The sequence below is a fragment of the Phoenix dactylifera genome, chromosome 13 (assembly GCF_009389715.1).
Source record: "Phoenix dactylifera cultivar Barhee BC4 chromosome 13, palm_55x_up_171113_PBpolish2nd_filt_p, whole genome shotgun sequence".
NCBI lineage: Eukaryota > Viridiplantae > Streptophyta > Magnoliopsida > Arecales > Arecaceae > Phoenix > Phoenix dactylifera.
Window position 1 is genome coordinate 1,586,626 of NC_052404.1, and position 24,061 is coordinate 1,610,686.

Consider the following 24,061-nt stretch of genomic DNA (forward strand, 5'->3'; position numbering starts at 1 on the left):
TAAGGGTTTAGCAACATTTATACAAACGAAAACCTGTAACATTTACGATGATGGAATGCTCATATGGATCTAACAGGATATAAACCTGACAATTTCTCACTCAGATTCAGCAGTGCTTCAATGACAATAGATCAGTTCTATGTCGGATCCATGGATAGAGAGAGAGAAGGGGGGAGGAATGGTAGGTAAATTTACATTGTTGTATGGGTCAAAACTATTGGCATGCATTATGGAAACACACGCTACCTTGCAGCATTACAAGCTGAATAGATGGAGAATAGAAAACGCCATACAACTGAAAGACTTTCAAAGAGTATATGTTTTATGATGCACAAACTTACAACCAGGATTCCTCGATAACATTCATAATTCACAAAGGACTGTCCCATAGAACTTGAGGAGCATAAAACACCAAATTACTCTGAAATTGTAATCAAGCTACTTACATAGAGGTTGTGTCATAACAAGAGCAGCAAATGGATTAGAAGACATGATAGCATATGCAGTACAAGTCGAAGCTGGTCTTCTAATAACAGCTTAATCAATCACAAATTGAAGAACTAAATCTATCATTTGCCAAAAAAGGTACTATATCTCTACTGTCAAGTAAAATATGCTGGGTTCCACGAAAAGTATTCTATGATAGCTAAACTGAATTTGTTGTGCCTGTATGTTTAAAAGCCATTTTTAAGTCCCAATCAGATAATAGTGAACAAATCAGGAGTGTAAGAATTCAAACTACAAAAATGGAAAAGTAGCTAGTAATCATTATGGTGTCCCCGAAAAATACTAGGAAAAGATTATTTCAGAAGCTCTGAAGCAAGGCATCTGCATTTACATATGCCTCTGTTATACGAAATCGCAATGAGGTGGATTCTTGACATTGGTGTGGATACATGTTTATCAAAACTTACACTGAAAAGTGTACATCAGATGAAAGAGGGTAGTGCTGCTGAAGCAAACAACCTCTTCCTCACCTAGTGAAATTCAACAAATAACTATTCAATTTAAGCCAATTCAAATACAGCATGCAAAAAGTTGCCAGCAGCAGACAAGTTCCAGTGCATTTGGATGATGATGGTCATTGCCCCCATCTTAATCGAAGCTTAAAATAAAAATCATTCACTGACATAGAACAAAAGAAAGGATCAAAAGTTTCCATATTGATGACAATGTAATGAAAGCTTACAACTCAACTCAACTAAACCTTAATCACATGCTGGTTGGGGTCGGAAACATGAATCCTTTTCCCACATGAATCCCAAACTAGTGAAGGATTAGACAGACTGCTCAAGAGAGTGAGAAGCAAGGTCTCCTGTCATACACATAAAACTGTTGAAATGATAATATGCTGTTGAAAAAGAAAGATCCCAACTTTGAGACAACAACTACAGATACAGCAGCTCCAGTTAATTATCATGGACCACAGAAAATTCACACAGATAACATTCAAAACGTAATTGGCTTTGCAGACAATTTGATCTTTAGTAGCAAGCATCTAGATCTCTAAAGATCTTCCCGTCATGTAGAAAACTACTCTTTTTAAGTACCTACAGTCTTATTCTGGGAGGCATATCTCATTAACTATGAAGGTCTGACACCTAGAATGTATCGATACAGTTCCCATGTCAAAAAACCAGCTTTTCCTCAAGCACTACAAGAATTCTAAGCCATTGATTACCTTACCTGTAATTTTGCCTTGCGATAACCTCTGGAAAATAATGAAACGCGATACTTCTAAACTGTCTTCAATATCAGCTGCATGATGCATCTCTTACATTTAGAGTAGAACTGAAAGTATGGAAGCTTTTGTTATTTCCAAGTTGACAACACCTAGGCTGTCCTTTCCGAACCTGCAGAAGCACCAAAATGCTTGAAAGTTCTTCTAGAAGTCGAACAGGGATAGAACCCCGAGTATAATAGGAGAAGAATTCAGATTGTCCCCAAGATATAAGAGGTGAAGGGAAAGGGGGGACAAAAAACCTTCATAGACAGAATTTCATAACAATATGCGGTGTCTGCAATAGTTAAGTTGCGTGAACACAACTGCTGCAACAAGGTGCAATTTTATTTCCTTTTAATTGTTCGTAAGAGTGGGGAACGAGCATGCAAGGAGTAATGGGATGTAGAGGAAATTATTTCAAGAATCAAAGTAACATGATCGGTTATATCTTGACACCCACTTGAAAAGGGCATGCATGTGTGCTCACATGTGTGCTGATGAGTGTCCTTATGGTACCAGGTATTGTAAAGCACCATGGATCCCAGTATATACACACTACTCAAAGATTTAAAGCAAAATAAACAGAACATTGTAGTTTTCAGAACACTGCACCATGCATCTATACCTTCATCTGTAAAAAGACGGGCTTGCATGCATCTGAGGGAAAAAAATAAAAAACAACGGAAAGCAAATTAATCTCCTCCTCTGTTGCTGGATTATGTTGGAGAAGGAAACTATGGAGACGAAATGCATTAGTGTCTTGCCTGTGCTTGAGACAGATAAGTTCAAAGCAGTACTAAAACAACCATTAAACTCTATCCTGATACTTAGGCCTTGTTTGCGATTGTTGTTGGCAGTAGAGCTTTTAGAAGTAGAGCTTTTGGTAGTAGAGTTTTTATAAAATGCTATTTGATGTTTGGTAATTATATTTCTAAAGTGTTGTAAAGCTTTAACATATATTTGGTAACCAAAATGAGAAAGTGCTTTTGGTATGATAAAATGACAATAAAGAATATTGCATAGTATTGCATAGTGGTGTATAATATTTGTATAATATTATTATAATATATAGTATAATATAATATTGAATACTATAGCATAATAATATAACATACTATGATATGATATGATATAATAATATATTATTACTAGTACAATATTACTACAATATAATATAATATTATAAATAAAATATAACAATATAATTTATTATAATAGATTAGAATCTAATATAATATTAGATTATTTTACATTATAGTATGGTAATATTATATTATTATTAAATATTCTATTAGATTGTATTATTGTAATATAGTTATATTATATTATATGTTTATATTATAATAGTATAATCATAAATATAATATAATATAATGTAATATAATCTAATATATTATCTTGTTATATTATTAATAGTATATTATAATAATATTATAATAAGAATATATATAAATTATAATTATGTATTACTACAATAATATAATAATACTATACTATAATATAATATAATACCTTATTACTTTATTATTATATTATAATATATTATATTTATAATATAATATTATACTATGATATGATATGATATAATATGAGATGTAATCGTGAGATTTGTTGGTGGACATTTTGCTCATCAAAAAAATTTTATTAAAACCAAAACAACTTTCCGATATTAGCCAGAAAGTATTTTTGGAGAGAAGCTCCAAAATAGAGCTTTTGCCAAATAGACGTTTTTAGCTTTCTAACAAAGACAAAACAATTTTCTGATTTTTTACCAAAAGTACTAACATTCAAAAGTGTTTTTAGAGGGCCAGAAAGTACTTTCTAGCTCACCAAAAGCTTTGCCAAATGTGGCCTTACACCGCCTCCAAAAATCAACAGTACTAGTTCATTTATAGATGTAAGAGAATAATGAACTATAAAAGTCAACATTACTAATTGTCAGATAATCATTGCAGGGATAAAATATGTAGTGAATATCAGGAGTTCCCACCATCAAATTGAAAGCCAGCCAACTCCTTCAATTACTATGTAACCATGCAACATGTTGACTGTCAGTCAGGGGCGGCTCAATACATTTGGGGGCCTAAGGCGAATCCAATAAATGAGGCCTTTTTTTAAATAATAATTTTTTTTAATAAATATAAAATATTTAAAAAAATGATATAAAAATGGATAGCTATTAATTATACTATTTCAATAAAGATACATGAATCTAATAAAGATAGGCAAAAAATCTTTTTAATTTAATATTATTTTTGAATGAAAGTGCAGAAAAAAAATTATCCTAAAAGAAGGGCCATGCTAATTAAATAACTGAGATAATGCTTGGCAATATTGTTTATCATGTCAAGCAAGAGCCGAATAGGAAAAGGTCATCCCACGGCACTCATGATCAAGATAAAGAAAAGATTTTGTCCAGAAAGGAGCCTCTCTATAAGAGAAAGTAGGGGCATTATGGGAAATTGACTCCATCTAATTAATAAAAGTCCCATCCCACCATCTCCCCTTCAAGTGAGTACCCAAGCAGCAACCGCAACATCACAGCACAGCAGCCAGTCAACACCCTCCCTCCTTCTCTCTCTACCACCCAAGAGGGGAGAATGAAACCGAGAGGAGAAAATTAAAAGAATCTCCACCTCCAAGAAGTCCATTTCCACTCCCCCTTTCTTCCTGATGGCCCAGCTGGATCAGGAGTAATGTGAGGGAAGGAAAACCAAGACCAAAACCAAACAAGAGAAGGGATGAAAGATAAGAGTGGCTTCAGGCGTGTATCAAGCCAACCAAATCCCTCCTCTCTCTCTCTCTCTCCATCCAAAACAAAACTACCGTCCCCAACTTCCTAAATTTCCCCTCTGCAGGCTAGGAAACTCTCCACCTCCCTTCCATCAAGGGGGAAGACTCGTAGCCAGCTCCTATTCCCGTTTTATATGGGGCCTTTGCTTCCTTTTGGTCACGGTCAGACCAAAAAAAACTTCCCTCCCTCTCTCTCTCTCTCTCTCTCTCTCTCTCTCTCTCTCTCTCTCTCTTTTCACCTCCCGGGGGCCTTCCATTGGCCCGGGGCCTTAGGCGACCGCCTCGGTCGCCTAAGGCTCGGGCCGGCCCTGCTGTCAGTAACTAGATTATGACGAACTAGTGTCAGGTGCCAAGTTGTTTACCGGTGCTAGCATTCAAGTTACCTTCACATGCACATGCAAGATTCTCTTTATTTTCAAAGTGTTTATATCTGTACCACCATATCTTCGGCATAACTATGAACCAACCTCGCAAATATCGCACCTGTCTCAAGTTGTCCCAATTCTAATTGGCAACAGATTTTAAAAATCAATGACACATGAATATAGTCAAGAGTCTGATGAGTAAGCACACATAATGTAACCACAATCAAAGTGTAATTTCTATAAAGTGTAAAAGTATATTGTTGCATCACTAGGTGCCTGTAATATTTCAAGCTGAAGAAGACAAGTAAAAGATGAAGTGATGACATTCACCTCAATAACATTTTCAGGACACTCCAAGACTCCGTAGCTTATCACAATGAGGTGTCGGATAAGTTCTCACCCAGGTTCGCCTCTGCAGTTCCACGTGACAGAGTCGCCCAAGTACACTTTTATAGTCCCTCAAAACATTATGTTCAAGATCTTCTCTAGCAGGACTTCCTTCTGGGAACCTCTGATCAAAATCTTCCGACTTGACAAAATACTCCACTCCATGTTTCTTTGTAACCTTAGGGATCTGATAGGTATAATTCTTCTGTAGTGAGAATTGCGGGTCTGGAAAAGGAAAGAATGCAAGCAAGAAGAAAAGCAAGATGGGAGATAACTGAAGTAAAAATATGAAATTATTCCCTCCTCCCTGAACATCCCTTTGTTGCCTGCCCCTCGGTCCCATCTCTCTTGTCCTATAAACTCGTTGGGCACGGAATACATCACCCTGAGAGCCAAAGAAGGACCTGAAGATTTCGTCGGGATCAAAATTCTCATCAAAGAAGTCATTTCTGCTTGCCCTTCTCCTCCTCCTCCTCATATTACTATATTGCTGGTTGAAATCAGATCCTTCAACAATCCCCGTTTGATCATAGTGCCGCCTCGACTCTTCGTCACTCAAGCACTTGAAAGCTTTGCAAACAGCCTTGAACGCCTCCTCTGCTCCTGGGGCCTTGTTCTTGTCAGGATGAACCTTGAGAGACAGCTTCCTATAGGCCTTCCTAATTTCCTCGACCGAGCAACTCTTCTCCACCCCAAGAATTGCATAATAATCCTTGTTCCTCTTGATCTCTCTGATCACTGTAACATGCTCTTCAGTGTAATTTCGATCTCCATTTGAAGCCTCTGATGCATTAGAGGAATTCCGATCATTGTGGGCTTGATCCACAGCTATTTCCTCTTCACGGGCAGTGGAATTAGAGCTGTCCAGCTTCTCACAAGCAGCCAAGAGGTCATCGAGAACCAGATTATGGTCTAACCTCCGAGCAATTCTGATAAATTTAAACGCCCGCTGCTTATCACCGGATGCCAGAGCCGATTCGGCTAGTTTGACACATCTCACAGCCTCATCCTTGTTACCATCCATGATCAGCCTCCCTACTTAGTATCGGAGAAATCCGAAAGAAACCCAAATCACAGAAATGAGTAAAACTCAACTCCCAGATTCTGAAATGAGATTAAAAGCCCATCGATCACATAAACTTATAGCGGTCCAGGTTTAAAAAAACTTCCTTTGGATCAGGCATGAATGCAGAGAACTATTCTAGCCAGACAGCACTTCTCAGATCGGATCCAAACAACTACAGAAGCTCGGTAGAATCTAATGCGAATACAGTCCCATTTCAGAGATACTCAAGAACTGCGCTTTCGGATTATTATGATGGATCATGCACTCAAGAACTCTCCAATAAGGAAAAATACATCGGATCAAGATTCGCGGATATCGAAATGAGAGAAACGATGTTAAAGAGCTGGAAACTAGGGTTAGAAGGATTTGCGTAATAGGGTTTGCTACCAGCTGAGATCGAATCCCCCGACAAGGATCAGGAGAAGAGGGGAAATAAGGAGGGTTCGAGTAATCATCTAGCGGAAGCTAACAAGGACGGACCGCGGCTTACCGGAGACGGAGGTAAATATGGAGACAGCAGCCGTCCGATGGCTTCTTCCGATATCTAACGCCAAATTCTTCGCGTGCCGCTGATGCACGCGTCGACGTCCAAGATATATCGGAAAGTTTCCTGCGATATTTAGGAGCATGCTTTTAGCTTGTCGACTAATGCTTGAACACCTGAAAAAAAAAACCAGTCTATTTTTCTAAGACAGCCCGCGGGCCGAGAAAAATTTGGCCACGGTGGTTGAGAAGATACGATGCATGAGAAAGACGAAGAAAATTGCTGACTGAGTTGCTTTCTTTATAAATTCAACACTCTAATAACCTTATTTGATTGGACAGCCAGACTATATCAAAGTTTTTATTTAATTTTTTATTTCTGACTTTGTTAACTACATCCACAACCGTTGTTGTTAAAAAAATATTTTAAAATTATTTTTAAAACATAATGTAATAATATAAAAATTAAAATTTTATGTATATTTGTGAAAATTATTATGGTCCCATTACAAAATTGGAATAGGTGTTCCTTGAAATCATGGACTGAATTACATTCGTGTAGAACAGAGGACAGATTAGGCTAAACCATGGATTTTTTTTCCCACTTTAAAGTAGCAGACTACAAAATTTTATTTAACAAAAATAATGTGAAACTGGATAGACGATTATTTTTTCACCATTTATCATGGAGCCCAAGTTTGAAAATCAGGTTTTATTTTTAACATGAGGTTTGGTTGAAAAAATTAGACTTTCCAATACAACCCATTGACTCATAATGCTAGCCCATAGATAATCTAATTAATGAATAATACAATGAAATCTAGTTTTGCAAGCAAGACTTCAACGTCTAATTTTGCAAAATAGACTTTCAGGCATTTGTGATTGGACAAGGTACTTATTTATTCTATTAGCCTTTTTTATGAAAAAAAAGTAGTAATCACCTACTAGCTTACTACTTAGTTAACCAGTGTGATGTAAAAGTTAGTGATTAGTTGAGCGGTGGATGGGCCTGACTGACTCCGCAAACCTTCTTATTGCACCAATTACTGGGTGAACTTTATGGTGATTTAATTAGTGATCATATTAGTAGTTTTTTTTATTGATCTTTTTGTTAATTAAAACTTTATACTCTGCTACTTTACAAACAAAAAAAAAAAATCTCTCTGAAGTTTAATAAAAAAAGAATGACTAAAGTGCAGTAGAGGATGATTTTTTAAGAGAAGAAAAAGAAAACTTCCATACCTTGCCGAAATATAAGCAAATAAAAGAATCAGGCCCTGATCAAACAAATGAATGAAGGATAGCATTATAGGGTCGCCCGGTAGTTGGCCAATTTCCTAATTGCTTTGTTTTGGAAATATGTTAGCTGCTTTAAAGGATATCAAGTTCTCAAAGAGGGCTTAGCTAAACATAACAGTGCACACACACGCACACACGCACATATATGTATATATATATATTTACTCTATAGTTTTAAGATTGTTTCAAACTGAAAGCAAAGGCGTAGAAAAAAACAACAACAACAACAAAACTAATAAAATTTGCTTGCATCCTAGATATGTGAAAATGTTTTAATTACAAATTAGAACCCAAATTGAATCTAATAAGTACAATTTCTACTTAGATCAAATCGGCTTATTTACGTTTATTTGCTAGGTTCAAATCATTGACATCTCATACGTCAATAACTATAATTTCTCCAAGCAGCTGCAGCGCATTACTAATATTTGAATTATTATAACAGACCTATGTTTGATTAAATATTAAAATTTAATCAATTATATAATATGATAACCTTTCTCTCTGGACGAGTTTTCCAGCGTTGTATTTTTTTATTTTTTAACATGAAACTTAGATTTTTCTCTTTTTGGTAAAGAAAATAGGATCTTACGACCGTATTCCTACCGCTCTCATTGCCTTCAATTACTACTTTTATTTTCATCTCACTTCAACTCTTATTTACTCTATCAAGTGAAAAAACAACCGTTATCGCAAAGTTGTAAACTATTAAGTTACTGGAGGCATCAGGATCGCTCCGAGCTGCTCGTGGTGTCCAAATAGGGAGGAGTCTGCTAGCCATTTTCTTCTTGAGTGCCCACGGGCAGCACACATATGGAGGAGGGCCTACTTCCTACCTTAGTCTATCCGCTCGGCCAATGACTTGTTATGCCAGCTGAGGGTTATCGTGCAGAACTCCAAGTCAGTATTGTGGGGCATCACCTGGGCCTACTTGGTATATCACATTTGGTTAGATAGGAACACTTGGATCTTTGAGGACAAGTAGGTGCCCTTGAGGAGCATAGTGGAGAGAGCCTCTTTCTAGGCCGTTGAGTTCACCAGGGCTGCCTTGGAGACTTCATCTGGGATGGCCAGGGATATCTGAGATCCTCACTTTGCTATTACAGCACCCAGGTTCATCCTTGTATCTTGAAGGCCCTCAGCCATATCGAGGTGAACTTCGATGGTAGCGTTTGTAACGATGGTGTCAGAGTACGAGTGTGATTTGTGATCAGGAGTCGCGATGCTAGACTGATTGTGGCTGGAGGCCGAAGCATTAGAGGATTGTTAGCCATACGAGCGAAGCTCAGGGCAGCTTGGGAAGGAATCACTTATGCCAGACAAGTTCTAGGGGCAGAGCGAAGCATCCTTGAGGGTGACTTCGCCCTGGTGATCGAGAGGCTACGAGGTGGGGGGCGACAGGGGATGAGCACTCTTTGTTGTGGGACCTACTTCGACTGGTAGAGGAGTGCAGAGCTTTTCAGGCGGTACATGTGTATCGGAAGGCAAATAGGGCAGCTGATCGGATGGCCTCCTTTGTTGCTCAACATTCAAGAGAGGTCATGTAGTCTTGTTAGGAGGAACATTTCTGCACCGCTTTCTTATTTTCTTTCACTTGACTTTACTGGCTGTACTCATGCCAGATCGGTAAGAGCAGCCCTTGTACCAAAAAAAATAAAAAAAAAGAAAAAGAAGAAAACCCTCTATTTGTTTGGTTTTTCTTAACCCTTATATGGTCAGCATGTTACATTTAATATTTGTATACAATCAGGCTTGTCTCGTGCACGGTTTGCTAGCGTATAGGACTTAAACATAAAATGACGGAGGATTAGAATAATAGTTCAGTGAACAGGGCTTAAATGTAAAATGGCAATCGAAGTAAAAGTTCTAATCAGACGGGACATCACGGCCGTCCATATATCCTCTCACGTGCCCCACACGCGCTCAAAACTGGCTGCCGTGCCGTCGTCCAAATATTAGAATCCGAATCTCGAAGCCGCATCTCTACTTATTTCGTCACCGCGCCCTCATCCGATTCCTCCATCAAAAGCCCCGGTCCCTGGAGAGCCCAGACCAAGGCAGCCGCCCTTCGTCTCTTCTCCGACGCCAGGTGAGGGCTTATCTCAGAGCCCCCCGCGATCCAAATCCTATCGCCCTATGAAGCCCTAATTTTTTGATTTTCTACCATTTCTTTCTGGGTTTTCGCTTTGTTGGGTTCTTTTCTCTACCCGTTTCATCCGTGGGATGCTTTGTGTTTTGATTCTAGGGTTTTATTCGATTTCTTTAAGCTAAATTTTTTCGCGATTGCATTTTTTTTATGGTACGCTAGGTTTGATCTGCGTTTTTTTCTTGAAAATCGAGATGAAAAAAAAGAGATCTGTCTTCCCTAGCGGCGATTTATTGATTCGAGGTTTTTACTTGTAGGATTTATTCTCTTTCATTCGTATTGTTTTCTTGGGACTGCAGGAAATATGAGCAGGCGTTCGAGCCGAACCCTTTATGTCGGCAATCTCCCCGGAGACATCCGCGAGAGGGAGGTCGAAGATTTATTTTACAAGGTTTGTGAGTTTTGAGAGCAAGAAGTAGTTATTCTTTGGATCTTTTATAGTAAAAATATAAAAAATTCTGATCTTCCCATTAAATGTTGGCATGGGGTCTGCACAAGATGCAGAATGCCATCCTATAGAAAAAAATTGTTGACAGCGGATTATGTATAGTTTATGCTATTGGAAAAAATTAATCCCACTTTATATGCCTCCTTCATTTTTTAGGATAAGATTGTTTTAACAGAAATCCTTTATTCCGTCTTATGGAGATTTGTTTCAACTCTTATTGTGTGGATGCCGCACTTAAATATTTTGAAACTTAATTGCAGAAAGAGGTGAAAGTTGTTCATTCAGCTTGCTTCTCAGGGTAATTTGATGTGATACTTGTTTTGCAAAACAGTGTGGAAGGCTGTGTAACTTGTATCCACATTGTGGTTCTCTGATTATAAATTGCAAAGTTAATAACTTGTAGTATTTATTTTTTGGGGGTGGGGGTGGAGGGGCCATGATCGGTATTTGAAATGATAATTAATGCCTATTTGGAAGAAAAAGCTACAAGAATTTTTAAAGTGAATTAGCAGCATGAACTGTAAGTTATGTTATTGACATGTGATGATGTAGGTGATATACATACTAACCTAAGATTGTGTAAGATCTATTTTTGACAGATCCTATCTAATTCCTGATGTAGTTTATAATGGGGCTATTGCTATTGAAATTTGGGGTGTGAGGTGTCTCTCGATTGTGTGTGTTTGTGTATATACACTCCATGTTTAAATAAATACTTTTCTTGTTTTAGTCACAACAAAATCTCAACTCAAGGGTTCAGGTCAAATTTAAGAGATACAAGTAATAAGTGATACTTAGAAACTTTAATTTCGCAGATGAAAAAGACATGATGGACAGCGCATGTGTTGCTATATGTTTGTTTATAGTAGTAAACAAAAAGCAAGAATGCATTGAATTTGGAGATGTCATGGACATCATAGTATTATTAAGTGCCACTCCTGATTAGAGGCACATTATTGTGGTTGTTACTTAATAGTTTGAATTTCTAAGACTTCAATTTCTTAATGAAAAGGACATGATGAAAAGTTCATGTGTTGTCATATGTTTATATTAGCAAACAAGAAGCAAGAATGCATTGAATTTGGGGATATCATGGATATCATAGTATTATTAAGTGCTACTCCCGAGTAGTTGTTATGTTATCTTTTGAATTTCTAAAATCAGTAAGTATGAAGATGCTGAATGCAGAATGTATTCAGGTAGTCAACTTCAGAAAGTTGAAATTTTGAACAGGTTCAATTGCTCAACATGGAGGAGCAAACTCTATTCATGGCTGGTATCTTATGATTTTGATATGACCATGAAGCACCTTTGCCCTATAGGTTCTAAACCATGTGAAATTTCTTCCTTCGACAAATTGCATGGGGCCTATGAGATGGCATAGCTGGTGATTGGGACTATCAGTGGGCCACTCCCTCTAAGTCTTTGAAACATCATTACTACCAAGGAGTTTTTATAATGCTTCCATGAGAGGTTATCGACATGTCTGAATTTTGGAACTTTTTCCCCTTTCATCAAAGTTCTGTATTACTAAGTTGTTAAGGGGCGTAATGAGGCATTATAGCATTAAAGTTTTTTTTTGGTGGAAAATGAAGTTAAGAATATGAGGTTAATGTGATGTCTGGATTGCGCCCTGCATGATGTATATTATGCCAGCGCTTTTATGAACTTTTTGGTCAAATATAGCATACATTATCTCAATAAACTTTGGAGGTTGGAATTGTTATTGAATAAATGAGTTTTAGAAGGTTGGAGGAAGAATTACTCAAGTTCAGCTGGCTTATTTGTTGGAGGTGAAGTTGAAAATGAATCACTATTCTTAGAATCTTTCTAATAGATAACTTAGGCCATAATTGATGTAACAAAAGGAAAAACTCCTTTATGAATTAAGAGAAGGTGTTGTTTGTGCAGTAAGATTAGATCATCTCAGGGTAGATTTTAACTGACTAAACCTTTTGAATGATGAAAAGATTTGTTTGAAACTTCTTTATGTTATGAATTAGATGTTTCTATTCTTCCAATCTAACACGTGACAGTGGGTCTTGGGTCTATAATTCTAGAATGATGAAAAACATTAAAGTAGCCAAGATACTCAATTGAACATGAGTACTTGGTGTTCTATGACACGTGGATATTTTTTTTTTCAAAATGTTGGGGATTCGATGTTTTGCTATCATGTCGAAAGGTTACCATCCTTTATATTATTTTAGTTACTATGCTGGATAAAGATAGTTACAACTTACAAGTATAATGTCTTCTTGATGATTGCACATGCAAAATGGATAAGTAATTGCTAATCTATTGTGGAAACAAACGATTTGTATAGAATCCAATCATGGTTGGATTGTTGAAACTGATGATTTATATGAAACAAAGTAGTGATGGGGATTAAAAATTTGAATTTTGATGACCTGAGAACAAGGACAGTGGAATCATCTTGAATTGCCTGGTTCGAGGTGTAGTGAACTAAAATGGCGTAGAATCAAGGCCGTTCTTGGTTTTGATTTGAGACAAGCTAGGAATCAATTTGAATCGAGCATAACTGCCTAGTTCTACTTGGTTTGGATCAGTTCTTGTTGGTTCCGGGCTTATCATGGGTTAAAATAGAAGAGAAAGGCCGTTCGGTGCCTTTCTCCTCTCGTTTCTCATCGACTCATACTTATTGGTATGGTACAGTGCTGAGCCGTACCAACTCGGTTCTTGACTGGTATAACACTTGGTACCGGTAATAAACCTTGCTTGAGAATATGTGTTAACTTGAGAAAAGGTAACAACGTGGTTACCGGTCCCAACAATTTCAGGATACGATAATTTGTTGGATGTGATTCACTTAGTTATTTACACACATAAAGTTATTGTGCCTATGTTCAAAAATGTTTTGGTAGCGATATGTTCCTAGTTAGGGTTTGATGTCTATGCAAAATGTTCAAATGACTTTGGATCGTTTAAAGGATGCAGTTTTTGAGATTGAAATTTGAAAATTAATCAGGAAGAAACATTTAAATGTTGCAAAAAGATTTACTCAACTATGTTCAAGAAGTTATCAATTATTCCATAGAATCTAGAACACATTCGAAAATGGATTGTTGTAGAAGATTCTTACCAAGTTATTGTTGAATGCTTAACATGGTATATTTTACATTGTGAATTTTATGAATTTATTTAGAACTAATCTTCTTAAGAAGGCAATATGCATTCTCGACTAAGTACTTTCTCATGTAATTTATATAACTGCCTTAAAATCACCGACTAGAATAAAGTCGTGTACTCCATTTGCAAGTTTAGAGTTGTGACACAAAGGTGGGGTTGCTGAATCTAGAATGTGGAAGACTGAAATCGATAGCTTGGGCTATGTATTTTGACAGTTTTAAACTGTTTGAATAATTTGATATGTTCATTGTGATATTAGAGATGTTAAACTTATTGGACAAATAGTTTTAATTGTTGATGGCAAAAGAAGTGGCAATTTTGAGGCATAATTTTCAAAGGAAAATCTGGTATGCTATAATAAAACTAAAATCAAGGGAATTATTTGGTTAAAACAAATAGGTTACTGCAATTATCTTGATGAGATTAGAGCTATGAAAATTGACAACCTCAAAGATGGAAGCCTGACCATAGATAGGCACCATGCGTTGTTTGTCTTCTCTATTTGAACTCAGTTGTGGGAGAGGTTGTTGCTTACATTTGAGTTGGAGATGTTTGATAACATTTCTGATAAAAGAGCTTACTGTTAATGTTCCATTGAACATATACAGTTATATATTATCATGAACTTGTAATTGGGGTTTCTAATCAAATTCTTTAGGTTTTAATAGAGGCTTTAGTGAAGGGCGGCAGTTTTTGAAGAAGCATTAGCATTAACAACTACACCATCTATTAGTGTTTTAATGAATGGCTTGGGTTTGTGGGCAGTCAAGGGACTACCTAGTGCATATGAGGGTTGCATATGCGATTAGTTTTTTTTTTAGCTATATAAAAATAATCAAAATACGTTTAAGTACAATAGGAATAACAATGATAGTAATAAATTTTTGATAAATAATACTAATAGTAGTAACAATAATGACTAATGTGTCAGTGCTTATTACTTAGTACTTAATATTTAATACTAATAGCAGTAGTTATAAGATAATTGAAACCCACATCAAACCTAACTATTAGTTTGAACATGTTCCTTCTATATAGATCCATAAAAGCGTGGATCATATGTCTGGTTCCATAATGTTAAGTGGGCCACATATGCAGCCATCAAGTTGTAAATGTGCTATATATTGCTTCATAATGCTAACTGGACTAATTTTTTTGCCCACAAGCAGTATGACCGCATATAATTGCCGCATATAGGCAATGAGGTGCGGTCAAGGGGCCGCATCCATGTATGCAGCCTCATGCATGCATTTTAAAACACCACCACCAGTAATTATGAACAATTTTAAGGTACTGTATATATTAGTAGTTTCTTTTGTAGTTGGCAATAGCTGTTAAAGAATAATTTTGAAAGCCAAGAAGGTTTTTATTGAATTCCAGGAACAATTGGGGTGGTTCAAAAGTGCACTTCTGCTTTATATTTCTGAATGACATTCAGTTATCGGATTAAATGTGTTTGTGCAGTATGGGCCCATTGTTGATGTTGATACTGTATATATTATTAGTTTCTTTTGCAGTTGGCAATAGCTGTTAAAGAATAATTTTGAAAGCCAAGAAGGTTTTTATTGAATTCCAGGAAGAATTGGGGTGGTTCAAAAGTGCACTTCTGCTTTATATTTCTGAATGACATTCAGTTATCTGATTAAATGTGTTTGTGCAGTATGGGCCCATTGTTGATGTTGATCTGAAGATTCCTCCAAGGCCTCCAGGTTATGCTTTTGTCGAGGTAATGTTTCCACATGTTATGTGAAATTCGACCCTCTAGAAACAATCCATGATACTATTTCTAATTATTGTTCCCTTATTTTTGTTGCCAAATAAAATAAAACAAAATAATGTTAGTGCATCTTGTGGTTGTGAGCTTTCACAGTGATGCTATTTCTTGCAGTTTGAAGATCCCCGTGATGCTGAAGATGCAATTCGTGGTCGTGATGGATATAATTTTGACGGTCACAGATTAAGAGTAGGCATTTCTTTCAACAAGGCTGTTGGTATTTGTACTGGTCTCTTGCTATTTAAAATTAAGTTCTCTGTACATACAGGTGGAACTTGCACATGGTGGACGAGGTCAGTCTTCATCGTTTGACCGCCATAGCAGTCATAGCAGTGGTGGACGCCGTGGTGGTGTCTCCAGGCGTTCAGAGTATCGTGGTGCGTTCTTGGCTGATGTTGTACCGTTGTAATTCTAAATGTGAATTTCTGGATCTATAAATTTTGATTTTTAGATTTGTCATATGTTATTTCATGCAGTTCTTGTCACCGGTTTACCTTCATCTGCATCTTGGCAAGATCTAAAGGTTTGAATCATGATAGCGTTTTTCAATTTAAAATTTTCACTTCTTTCTGTATACTGCGATTTTGAAATTCTCCAAGTCCAGGACCACATGCGCCGAGCTGGTGATGTTTGTTTCTCTGAAGTGTTCCGTGATGGTGGAGGTAAGCTGCTCTAGATCTCTATTTGAAAAAAAATAGAGGATTGCATTTTCACTTAAAATGCTGCGATGAGGTAGCTCTGAAAAACTGTCCATTCTTTGGAGGACTGTGTCTGAAGACTCTGAACTATGCATGCATGAGCTAGTTTGCATGTTGGTTTCTGTATGTGTTGGTTCCTGTATGTAAAAAAAATTCTGCTTAATGATATTGGTGATAAGAAGCAAGTTTTAGAATTTTAGTTTACATAGAACATTTGGTTAAATGAAAAAAGGGAAACTAGTTAAATGGAAGAAAAGAAGATTGAGAGTTTTCTCTTCTTTGGTTGACGCAACGAAAATGTGTAGAAAATTGCAGGAAAAAGTGCTTGGGGCATAGGTAGGTTAGCACGATCTGCTTGCCATTTTGCCTTTTCCTTCAGAATTTATTTTCCTCAAAATTGCCATGCAGATTGGAGGAAGTATTTTAGGCCTCATAGATAATTTGAGCATGTTCTCAAGTGTTTTCGCTATATTTTCTTTTCATTGCTAAACATCAGAAGAGAAGATTTTCTAAGTAGTTTTCCCTCTGTCTTTATGAGCAATTAATGGATTTTTGAGAAATTCATTTGGTGCGATGGATCATGAATTTTCATATGCATACTTTCATAAATGGACATATATTTACATACATACATAGACTTGCATACAGATACTAACATATATATATATATATATATATTTATATATTTATGTATTTGTATGTATGTACATATGTATGTATCAATATTAATGCTTCGACTTGTTCTAGTCCTTCCACAAGTTTCATTCTAACCTAGTATAAGTATCCTTTTTTTTAATTTGAAATTGACTGACATAATATAGTGACATACCCTACCCAATATTATAGTTCTTGCATTCTCTCTGAAGTGATTATGGCCTGGGTGTACCTTGCCTTATCTTTTTCTGCGGGTTCCAGCTTGACAATTGAAACTTAGCTGACTAGTTACTTGACTTGTTAGAACATTTTATTTGATTTATGTTAGTAGTTAGCAATAGTTGACTTATGTGACAAGTTTGTACTTTGTATTGCTTGAACTGTATTTAAATTCTGGCAACATTCTTGAATAAAACTCTGGTAGTTGGGTTGTATTTTCTTGTGTAGTTGTTGGCCTTGCACCATTATGACTTTGCACTCATGCACAATCTCAACCGGATGGACTTTGGCCATGTGCATCTCCATAAACAAAGCATGGTGGTGCCAGTGGCAATAATGTTGTTGTGGTGGCAGTGGCAATTTTTGTTTTGTCCCTTTTGGCTAAAAGTTTTCATTTTCTCTTGTTTGAGTAGTTTTGATAAAGCTACATTAGGAATGATTTTTTCATTCTATTCACCAATTGTGGTTTTTTCTTCACCATTTGTGTGCATCTGCTCTCTCTCTCACTTGACCGATTTCATATTTGGCCTGTTTTATAGATGAAGATGTGCATACTAAATTCATCTTGTAATCAAGAATTACGAGTTAAATAATTGATATTTTTTTTGTGTGTTTGCAGGTACTACAGGAATTGTGGATTATACAAACTATGAAGATATGAAATATGCGGTAGGTTGAATAGCTCTTCCTGTCTGTGATCTGCTTGTTAACTTGCAGACTGAACTGTAAGGGAATCGGCACTGGCCATTTATGTAATTTGATACTCCCACCAATGTGGGAAAAAGACTTCACCAGAAATCTTTCTCCATGGAGAGCCGCCTCCAGTTGGAGTTATGCTCTGTAGCCGACATCATATTGATGGGGAAAGGCTTTTGGGTAAAGAATGATGATGCTTTACCATACCTCCTGTTAGGAAAACCATTCTTTCTTATTTTTAAAGACTTTTTAGTATTTAATTTTGTTTTGATTTAAAAAATCTTTTGATTGCATTTTTCTCCATTGGCAGATCAAGAAGCTTGATGATTCTGAGTTTCGGAATGCATTTTCTCGGGCATATGTAAGGGTATGACCTTTTACACATCATTGGCATCTTCTTCTATCCTTATTTCTGCCACTTGTATGCACGGTGAACTTTCTCATCCAATTTTCCGTTAAATGTCTGTAGGTAAAGGAGTATGACTCTAGGAGAAGCTTATCTAGGAGCCGAAGCCGTAGCCATTCCTACTCAAGAAGCCGGAGTCCCAGTCGCAGTAGAAGTTACAGCCGGAGCCAGAGGTTTGGTGTAAATTAGTTGGCATTATCATGATAAAATGTGATGCCTTTTAACATGGATTGAGTATTTGCAGCAAGTCTCCAAAGGCAAAATCATCACACCATTCATTGTCAAGATCAAGATCAGTATCTTCTCGTTCACGCTCAGGATCAAGGGGACGCTCTTTGTCAAGGTATATCTTTGTCTTTCAGATGTTTTCCAGGGTTTTTTTTACCTAGAATAAATATGTATGTAACTTTAAACTTTTTTGTGCTTGGGACACTTCAGATTGCAGGATACTGAAATATGTTGTTCCTTCAAAGTTGTAACTCATAAATATGCTTCTATGGATTAGACATTCTCTTCCTTTCCAAGTTCCAGTGACCTGTATAGTAAATGAGAATACACTGTTCCTTCACATCATGCTTATGCATTTATTCTACTTTCCAAATGGACATATTTATGATTCATAATTATACCATAATGCTTCTTGTAAGGGGACTGAAATTGCTGTCCAAAAATAATATTTGGTTGAGGAATTCGGGGATATCATACTCTTTTACATGGTTCTGTTGGATTGATTAGGAAAGTGCATCAATCTTAATTATGAGTCCATTTTACATATCTGAGAAATTACAGAAACTGCAACAGTCTCGCTATACTGAATGATAAATGGGGGATGATGTGCAATGCTTACTGATAAGTTTGTATGAGGGATGATATGCGCTTTCTAAAGCTTTACATGTGAGCATTCAGATATGCTATTGCATGCTATATTGAAGTAGTGTTTACTAGTCATCTTAAATCTGCCTTTTCTTTTAGCTGCTTGTTTCTTGAGGAATTGATTATTTAGAGTTTCTGCTACTGTTATTAGCATGTGTGTGCTCGCACACTCTCCCCCCTCCTCCCCCCTTCACACAGCAGGTGTTGTTATTAGACAGGATTTGATAGGTCTAGCTCTTGGTGGATTAATCTTCTAAATGGGAACTTGTCTTGGATGTTATTGTGAGTGGACCGATTGGTGCTATTAGTAGGCCAACATCTTGACTTTCTTTTTGGCTTGATTGGTTCATTGTTAGGTGTGCCGATTAGTTGGTGATTTTCTGTTGGTCTACGTCTAAACAAGGATGGTTTATGATTTACGTCCTTTGATGATTTCTTATAACTAAGTTTCTGAGTAATTCAGTTTTTAGGATTCTGAGGTGCTCACACTTGTAGACACTTGGATATGATGAGGCACAACAAGATACTCCTTAACACTCTGAAATTGGAATATCCTGCTTAAGTTGGCTTAATGTTCTGATACTTTTCAGAGCTTACTGTTTGAAGGACACACTTTTGCAAGTAATGGTGCTTGCATTCTTAACTTTTGAAGTGCCAAACAATCGACCTCTAGTGTCTGGATATCTACTATATCACCATAACAAGTCTTCCCATGTTGGGCTTTATGGAAGTTTAAAGTGTCGGACAGCTTTTGCCAAGTGCCTGGTTAAGACTGGGAGCCTGTAATATGCATTTTGGTTCCTATTTTAGCTCCATGTGTGATGTAGTTTGCTGATTGGGCGCTGAATTGACTCGGGACAGAGCATTATGTTAGTCACTGTCACTAAGCTAGTGGGTGTATACTTTTTGGGGCTTGGTTTGTTGTTAGCATTTTTTTCTTTCCTTTCTCTTAGATTTTATTGATGCTCAGTTGTTCAGTTTTGGTGCCTTTATTGTGGCTTGCTTATTTTAACATGAGTTGTGCTGTCGTAAAAAATATTTGTTCATAAAGCTTAATTGGCATAATTGGACAAAGTTTAGGGGTGCATGCTTGAGGTTGGGACTTAAGTTGGTTGAGGGGTATTGGAGCAGAGAGGGTGCATTTCTCACAAAGATGCTAGTTAGTTGGCGGGAGCTATTGTATGCTTGCAAAATAATGTCTCAGCTGAAGTGGAGTGCTGTGAGGTATTGTGGGGCCATGTTGCTTTAGTAAGAATGCCTGTTGTTGGGAGCTTGGAGTGAAGTGGAGAGTGGAAGAGAAATAGAGTTGTTTAAGGTAAAGCAGAAGAGTCAAAGTACATTCATTGGTTAAGTGAGCAAGTACAGAGGGTTTCTGAGAGTCTTCTAGGCTTGCTGAACATTGCTGTAGGGAAGCTAGGAGGTAGAGCACAGGTACGGAATAGATGGAGCTTTGTGCTACTGAGACACTTGGCACGAGGTGTTGAGAATTGTTTGACACTTACGGAGAAAAAAAGAAAATAGTATAGAGATGCTGTTGCAAATTACAAGAAAAATAAAATATATAAATATGTTGAAATACTTTACTGTACAATTTTGTATTTAACAGTATCCTTTTAATAAAATAAATTTGTACTTCTGCCAGAATATGTTAGTAAAAGTAGTAGGCAGAATGTGATGCTTCACTGGACAATGTCCTAGCACTATAGGCTATCTTTATTTAGTGCCTGAAATGGTTATGAAGAAAGTGTGCAAGAAGCCTTAGGCCATGTTTATGTAGCGCCTGAAATGGTTAAGAAAGTTTGGTTACTTGCAGTAAAGTGTGTATTGACATGACATTCCCAAAAGCTTATGCGAAATTCTGATATTTCTGGCTAAGGACTTCCCATTTTTGGTCTGCCAAAGGGTGTCATGCTGTGCCATGTTGTGTCCAAGTGTAGAAGTATTGGTACTCCAGAATTTGTGAATGTTGGAGTATTCAGGTAGCATGCAGAAAAGACAAGTTAGTCACTGGGAGGTTGGAATGGAGGATAGTGACAGAGAGTAGTTGCAGCAGTTTGAAATTAGGAACATCAGGCTCCAAGAGAGTTGAGGTGGGGGGGGGGGAGTGATGCAGCTGACAAGTTGAAATTAGGATTTAATTTGTTAACATATTTAGGTTTTATTGGATTCGGATGTTGGATTTTTAGCAGTTGTGTTCTCTTGGTGTATAAGTCCTTAATGAAGGTTTTGACTATAAAACAAAGTTTTTTGACCTGTCCTGACTTAATTTTTGTGCCTGTATAAATAAATCTTATGTTGCATCTGTCTGCACGATTCTTATCTGGTCAATCCTCTTATTTAAATTTATGCATACTTAACCACCCATTGGCAAATTATCTTCTTTACCTTGTGGCGGTACTATAACCTTTACCATTTGTCCATTATAATGGAGTCGGCTGGTTCAATTTCCAGCTGTTATTTCCTTGCAGTTTGGAAGATTGTTTACATGTCTATAATTTATTGTACTTTTTGTCATGCTCCAAATCACTTCGTACTTTATTTTTGATATCATGCTCCAAGTAACTTTGTACGTTATTTTAGATATGAGTACTTATGGAATTAAATTTTACTTCTCAAGCAGCAGCTTTGCATTCATGATTTTTTTCTAGGTTTTAATTGAGTGCTTTATAATTTATATATGTAGTTGAACATGAAAAATAGTTAAATCTAGCATCCCTGCCATTTGGCTTGGTTTTTTCCTTGTTTTGTGAGCTTTCCTCCGATTGAAACTTTTCTTTAAGCGGGTTGCCCATGATTAAGAACATTCAACACTGTCCAGTTATCATTGTGTTTTTGAAAGTTGCCTTGTCTGTTTTTTAGATCTGGGCTTATGCGGCGATCTGGGGATTGCATATTAGGATCTTGATGGGATTTGGTGCAAATGCCTGCAACTCTTTTGGTTGTGTGAGGTATGCTGTTTCATCAGTGAACAGCTTCAGAAATCCAGAAAACATATTAACGTTTATGCCTTATGGCCTTTAGCTAATACCCATTGGAGTTCGATGGGGAAGAAAGGATGGGTTGCAACCATAGAGCTGGCTTTCCATGAGCTATGTGGAACTGGGACTCACCAAAGTGGTAGAAACAAGTTTCGCGTTCAGTCTCCAATATTGTCAGAATTATAGGACCTGCCGTTGGATTCTGGATGTGGATTCTGGATGTGGATTTTGTTGGTACAATGAAATAGATACATCTCCACTTCATTATTCATTAAAGATTATTTTTTGCTCTTTAGGTTCTAAAGTGTATCCTGTCCTTGGTAGTTCTGAATATAGTTGACTTTTGACTATGGCTTAAGTATCACCAATCCTTTTGATGATACTTCTTGTACGTCATATTTTTGGATCGTTATGCATGTGTTAAATTTCCTTTGAGAATTGAATGCTTTCAAAGCTTTTTTAAGCACCTTATCCTCCTTTCTATATGGTAACTCTGACGTGGAAGAGGCGTTGAAGCTTTTGGATCAAGCTGTTAAAGCAGCGATATGGATATTGAATTCAGTTGTTTCTGGAACTTTTTGCAGATCACAATCAAGATCCAGATCACCCTTGGCTTCTGTAAGTTGCACCCTGAAATGTATTTTATTACTTTTCCATATCTGTTGAACTGAAACTGTGTTTGTGCAGCCACTGCCTAGTAAACCTGCAAGCAGAAGTCCTAGGAAGAAGAGTCCTAGCAGGAGCAGGAGCAGGGTTTCATCGAGATCTCCATCCCCTGCTGTATGAGCCACTAAATTTTTGCGTTAGTTTCTGTTTTTGTGATAATATTTACTTCTCTGGTTTGATACCGATTTTGCTTTATTTTACGTGAGGACAGGCCAAATCTGATTAAAGCTGATATGTTCCAAGGATGGCCAGATAAGAATAAACATATTAAGTGGATTTGGAAGGTCATGGATTATGAGAGAAGTCTACCGCTTGGTCATCTAGGGCACCAAGATTCTTGGTTGTGCTGTTAAGGTTTGATTTAGAATGCTGAATGTTTATGGAACTATGCTGAACTTATGTCAGGAGAACAAAATTGTATGCGAGAATTGCTGTTTATTTATCCTATCTGCAATGACAATGGTACTGTTGTTGTAGTTGATTAATTAATACTGATAATTAGACCTTTGCTTATTGCACTCTGAATAGAGCTGGTTATGTTGACCCGTTGGAATTTTTCTCATTCTGTGGCATTGATTGGTGAAGCATGTCATCATGGGTTTTCTTTATGGTGCACGGGGATTGTCTCTCTGTGTCCCTTCGTGCGTTCATGCACCAGGGTGCATGCTGTTGTCTTCGGAGGCCTTTACCTTTCAGAGGGAATTTCTTGATTTCATGCACCAAACTTTATTTAACCTCTTTGCTTTTATTTAGACTGGCAGCAAAACTGGTACTCAACCCAGACCAGATGCTCTGCTGCTAAATAGTTGTATTTTGTTTTCCAAAACAGACATGTTTAGTTTATTTTCGAATCAAACGTTGCTGTTCAAGCTGAAGAATCCATTCGTCTACCGTCTTTTGAAGCTTCCCCTGAGTTCAAAGTCCAGGATGGTAAGAATTCGCACCGGTACCGCTGGTCCCATTTTTCAGTGTAGCGGAAAGGGTCCTGTCCGTGGTGTGATGATACCGTTCTTGTGGGATATTCTTTTCTTGTTTTTAATGAAAATAAATCTTTTTCCTATCTCGAGCTTAGTGTTTCGTTGTTGTGGGGACTTTGGTTACTGCTCATTTTAGGCATCCAAAATTACATATGGGTCATAGCCACTTTTCACGGGCCGCTGACTACTTGGAGGCTGAAGTAGCTTTCCTAATTTAAACAAAAAAAAGATGTTTAAATCTCTAATTTTCCCGATCAGAG

The 24,061-nt window shown here is 37.0% G+C and overlaps 2 protein-coding genes across 12 annotated transcripts; one reads left to right on the forward strand and one right to left on the reverse strand.

Moving 5' to 3' along the window:
• Positions 1 to 981: 981 nt before the first annotated feature.
• LOC103707241 (chaperone protein dnaJ 49) lies at positions 982 to 7,078 on the reverse strand. 4 transcript variants are annotated; one of them, XR_604117.3, is made up of 3 exons: positions 5,212 to 7,078; positions 1,687 to 1,853; positions 982 to 1,315 (listed from the first exon to the last, which is right to left on the reverse strand). XR_604117.3 is itself a non-coding variant. In XM_008791646.3 (2 exons), exon 1 carries the CDS (start codon positions 6,290 to 6,292, stop codon positions 5,225 to 5,227), a length of 1,068 nt encoding a protein of 355 aa, XP_008789868.2. In that variant the 5' UTR covers positions 6,293 to 7,078; the 3' UTR covers positions 987 to 1,853; positions 5,212 to 5,224. The 4 variants fall into 4 exon arrangements, 1 of the variants encoding a protein (XP_008789868.2); XR_005514468.1 differs by having other exon boundaries at positions 982 to 1,332; XR_005514467.1 differs by having other exon boundaries at positions 987 to 1,601.
• A 3,012-nt stretch (positions 7,079 to 10,090) lies between these two features.
• On the forward strand, positions 10,091 to 23,367 carry LOC103707242 (serine/arginine-rich-splicing factor SR34-like). Of its 8 annotated transcripts, XR_005514473.1 has the most exons (15): positions 10,091 to 10,205; positions 10,562 to 10,653; positions 15,521 to 15,586; positions 15,749 to 15,823; positions 15,903 to 16,011; positions 16,111 to 16,157; positions 16,239 to 16,296; positions 17,825 to 17,874; positions 18,212 to 18,268; positions 18,371 to 18,480; positions 18,552 to 18,650; positions 22,040 to 22,128; positions 22,202 to 22,392; positions 22,743 to 22,776; positions 22,846 to 22,929. XR_005514473.1 is itself a non-coding variant. In XM_039132760.1 (14 exons), exons 2-14 carry the CDS (start codon positions 10,567 to 10,569, stop codon positions 23,048 to 23,050), a joined length of 900 nt encoding a protein of 299 aa, XP_038988688.1. In that variant the 5' UTR covers positions 10,091 to 10,205; positions 10,562 to 10,566; the 3' UTR covers positions 23,051 to 23,367. The 8 variants fall into 8 exon arrangements, 1 of the variants encoding a protein (XP_038988688.1); XR_005514470.1 differs by having other exon boundaries at positions 22,040 to 22,392; positions 22,664 to 22,776; XR_005514472.1 differs by having other exon boundaries at positions 22,040 to 22,392.
• Positions 23,368 to 24,061: the final 694 nt, after the last annotated feature.